The sequence below is a fragment of the Procambarus clarkii genome, chromosome 59, assembly GCF_040958095.1.
Source record: "Procambarus clarkii isolate CNS0578487 chromosome 59, FALCON_Pclarkii_2.0, whole genome shotgun sequence".
NCBI lineage: Eukaryota > Metazoa > Arthropoda > Malacostraca > Decapoda > Cambaridae > Procambarus > Procambarus clarkii.
The window spans coordinates 20,154,906-20,159,611 of NC_091208.1; the positions used below are offsets into that span (position 1 = coordinate 20,154,906).

The following is a 4,706-nucleotide window of genomic DNA, read 5'->3' on the forward strand; positions in this document are numbered from 1 at the left end:
TGTCAGGGTTTACTGATCACAACTTCATCCTGATCCCAGTTTACAATCCTGGGGTCAATATTTTAATATACTTGTAAAGTTTACAATCCTGGGGTCAATATTTATAATATATTTGTAAAGTTTACAAACCTGGTGTCAATATTTTCAATATATTTTTAAAGTTTACAAGCCTGGAGGTTAATATTTCAATATCAACACAAGGCGGGAATAATATTGCCGCCTTGTTCTTGCAAGATAATAATGACCTTATCGCCTCAAGACAATAATTTCGCTCCCTTTTCCTCAAAAAAAAAAATATATATATATTTTTTGTAGGTCTTTCAATTCAAAAATTGAACCCCGGGGAATGGTCAAAGGTTGAATTATCCTTCATTATTGAGGGTACACTTTGGATTCTCGAAGACACACTTTGGATTCACGAAGACACACTTTGTTTTCTCGAAGACACACTTTGGATTCTCGAAGACACACTTTGGATTCTCGAAGACACACTTTGGATTCTCGAAGACACACTTTGGATTCTCGAAGATACACTTTGGATTCTCGAAGACACACTTTGGATTCTCGAAGACACACTTTGGATTCTCGAAGACACACTTTGGATTCTCGAAGACACACTTTGGATTCTCGAAGATACACTTTGGATTCTCGAAGATACACTTTGGATTCTCGAAGACACACTTTGGATTCTCGAAGATACACTTTGGATTCTCGAAGACACACTTTGGATTCTCGAAGACACACTTTGGATTCTCGAAGACACACTTTAGATTCTCGAAGATACACTTTGGATTCTCGAAGACACACTTTGGATTCTCGAAGACACACTTTGGATTCTCGAAGACACACTTTGGATTCTCGAAGACACACTTTAGATTCTCGAAGACACACTTTAGATTCTCGAAGACACACTTTGGATTCTCGAAGATTCACTTTGGATTCTCGAAGACACACTTTGGATTCTCGAAGACACACTTTGGATTCTCGAAGATACACTTTGGATTCTCGAAGACACACTTTGGTTTCTCGAAGACACACTTTGGTTTCTCGAAGACACACTTTGGATTCTCGAAGACACACTTTGGATTCTCGAAGACACACTTTGGATTCTTGAAGACACACTTTGGATTCTCGAAGACACACTTTGGATTCTTGAAGACACACTTTGGATTCTCGAAGACACACTTTGGATTCTTGAAGACACACTTTGGATTCTCGAAGACACACTTTGGATTCTTGAAGACACACTTTGGATTCTCGAAGCTACTGAATTCATATACCATCGTTCATTTATTACTCCGACAGACACTTTTTCAAAGTGTTGAAGACGAATCCCTAATTAGTTTTCAGATTTCTTCAAATATTTTCTTAATTCTCCAATTTTTTTCTAATTCCTTCAATTCTTTTTCCCAATTCTTCCTTCTCTTAATTATTCACAGGTTTTTCCTAATTCTAATTCTGCAGATATTTTCCTAGGATTTTTCAAAGGAATTTTTCATAATTCTAGAGACGTTCCTCTAATTTTCAAGCTGTTTTCCCTAATTTCAAAGCCCATTTTCCCTAATTTGAAAGCCTTTTTCCCTAATTTGAAAGCCTTTTCCTCTAATTTGAAAGCCGTTTTCCCTTATTTGAAAGCCTTTTTCCCTAATTTGAAAGCCTTTTCCTCTAATTTGAAAGCCGTTTTCCCTAATTTGAAAGCCTTTTTCCCTAATTTGAAAGCCTTTTCCTCTAATTTGAAAGCCTTTTTCCCTAATTTGAAAGCCGTTTTCCCTAATTTGAAAGCCTTTTTCCCTAATTTGAAAGCCTTTTCCTCTAATTTGAAAGCCTTTTCCTCTAATTTGAAAGCCTTTTCCTCTAATTTGAAAGCCTTTTCCTCTAATTTGAAAGCCGTTTTCCCTAATTTGAAAGCCTTTTTCCCTAATTTGAAAGCCTTTTCCTCTAATTTGTAAGCCTTTTCCTCTAATTTGAAAGCCTTTTCCTCTAATTTGAAAGCCTTTTCCTCTAATTTGAAAGCCTTTTCCTCTAATTTGAAAGCCTTTTCCTCTAATTTGAAAGCCTTTTCCTCTAATTTGAAAGCCTTTTCCTCTAATTTGAAAGCCTTTTTCTCTAATTTGAAAGCCTTTTCCTCTAATTTGAAAGCCTTTTCCTCTAATTTGAAAGCCGTTTTCCCTAATTTGAAAGCCTTTTCCTCTAATTTGAAAGCTGTTTCCCCTAATTCTGAACCCGTTTCCCCTAACTATTAGGCCCTTTTCCCGTAATTATAAAGCCGTTCCCCCCCCCCCCCTAATTATTGAGATGCTCAACTGATTGGGCAATTTGTTCACGTGAAAACATTTAACAGTAAGTGCCGTTACAACTGAAAGAATGAGTGTACATGTGTGTGTACAAACAGACAAACAGAATAACAGTAGATTGGCTCAACAGGTGCAAACGAGACCCGTTTTTTGTGCTAAAACAGAACATATGAAAAGATTTAAAAACGTATCCAAACCGTTAACAACAGGTAATTAAAAAAACAGAATAGGACACACTTTAGAGTCAACAGATGAAAAACAGTTGCCGTTGAAACATTAGAGTAGCCTAAAATTAAACAAAAAATTCCCCCAACAGAAAACGGAAAACAGTGACGTCATATGAGGCCCACGATAAGGGAACAATGAGGAGGAAGTGCTAAGCCAACATGACTATGTAGCACATGGAATGGGATACGACGACAGGGAGAGGAGCTGGGATAGGAGGGGGGGGGGATGCACGAAAGAATGCTGCCCAATCACTTGGACCATCGGGAATCGAACGCCGACCTGCAAGTATATTGAGCCGGGCAATAGTTAAGTTGATTCTGGGTCGAAGGTTCGAGTATCCAAGTGCCCAGCTGAATGAGATATATATATATATATATATATATATATATATATATATATATATATATATATATATATATATATATATATAGATATATATATATATATGCTAGCTAAGAATGCTAGCCAAATATAACCTCTCCCTCCTTCCTAGCAGCTATTTTCCTAGCCTTTCCTAGGATTTAGCTAGCAAAATCCCCTTGATTTCAATCTAATCCCCTTTTCCTGTATCTAAATCAAATCCTAGCATTACCTAACCTAGCTGCTATGATTCAGCCTTAACTAGCCAGCCTTAATCGCAGCTATTCAGCCTTCACCAGGCTATAGGTAAAAACATAATCTAGTCTTTCTAGTTTAATTTCTAGTTTTCAAAGGTAATCTAGTTTTACCTAATCTGGTTCTAATCGCAGCCGCTATCCTCGCTCTGTTATCTATTCTAACGTAATCTAGACTGCCCTAACACAGCAAACTAGCCCAGAAACAATCGAACTAGTTTACTAACAAGGCAAACTAGTTAAATTGTTTGCAAATCGTCGTTTTGGTAATGGGGTTAATAACCCTTACCCCCGTTAATATTATATATATGTGTATTCAACAGAAAGCTGCAATGCCGTTGTCCGTTGCAACAGGAGGTGTCAGCGGCATGAACAAAGAGAAGACTTAGTTCTCCATGCTAAAATAAACGGAAATACCGTTAGATTTCTACATCGCAATAGTTAACGGGGAAGACAATAAATACCGTTGATTCTACATCGCAACGGGAAACGCCGTTTAATAACCTACATCGCAACAGTAGACGCCGTTTAAGAGTATACATCGCAACGGGAGACGCCGTTTAAGAGTATAGATAGCAACGGGAGACGCCGTTTAAGAGTATAGATCGCAACGGGAGACGCCGTTTAAGAGTATAGATCGCAACGGGAGACGCTGTTTAACAGTCTACATCGCAACGGGAGACACCGTTTAACAACCCACATCGCAACACTAAACCTATACAACGGTAAAAACCGTTGCGTCTCAACAGAGGCGCGCAAGACGCAACAGAAATAACAGACATCGACAATCCTCCACTCACCGAGCGACCGAAACGATAACGAGAAGGTTCCCCAAGACTGAAGCGATGATAACAGCCGCCATCACAACTCCCTTGATCACCAGGACCAGCACGCCCACCCAGGCGGGATGTACGCCCACGCCCACCACCCACGCCTCCCCTGGCGTGGGCAAGGAGGAAGAAGAATCGACTTCGGGAAGTTGAGTCGAAGTCTGAAGAGTCAGGAACGACTTCGGGGGCAGAAGAGATGAATATACGAAGTCGTGAATGCCGATGAATGGGTCAGCCTCGGCGCTCAGGTCACCCATGAAGGTCTGAGTGCCCCTAGCTGACCCATCGTCCCGTGTGAGATTGGTTCCAGCGTTCAGAAGCGTGGTTGAAACCATTATGTGTGGGAGATCAGAATCCAGAGTGACATGGTTTGGCGTCTTATGCTTTTCGCGTGCTCAAACTGCAGTGATATGTTCGATTTCTAACGAGCGTTTCCTCGTTTAATTCCACTGTTATTTCCATCACTATCACGTAAGGAAATGCCGCAATTCACAATCAAAAACTTGAGCAAGGGGGTGGAAAATGCGCACTATCTCATCACCATCATTTTCTTAATGTCTATCACTCGTGGCTTTGTGTAATTTGTGTGTTTTCATTTGTTGTTTTTCTCCCCTATTCACTATCCTCCTGCCACAGGGGGTCCGGGGGATGGATAGGCACCAGGAGGAGGAGGAGGATGGCGGGAGAGGCGCCGTCCGTACTCCTCCACGGTCCACAGGTGACTGCGGCGGCAGTCAGAC

The 4,706-nt window shown here is 40.5% G+C and overlaps 1 protein-coding gene across 1 annotated transcript; it reads right to left on the bottom strand.

The window, feature by feature from the left end:
• Nucleotides 1–372: 372 nt before the first annotated feature.
• Nucleotides 373–4,301, bottom strand: LOC138353743 (golgin subfamily A member 6-like protein 25). The gene is made up of 3 exons (XM_069307135.1): nucleotides 3,975–4,301; nucleotides 1,637–2,146; nucleotides 373–1,263 (listed from the first exon to the last, which is right to left on the bottom strand). Exons 1-3 carry the CDS (start codon nucleotides 4,299–4,301, stop codon nucleotides 373–375), a joined length of 1,728 nt encoding a protein of 575 aa, XP_069163236.1.
• Between the last annotated feature and the right edge of the window lie 405 nt (nucleotides 4,302–4,706).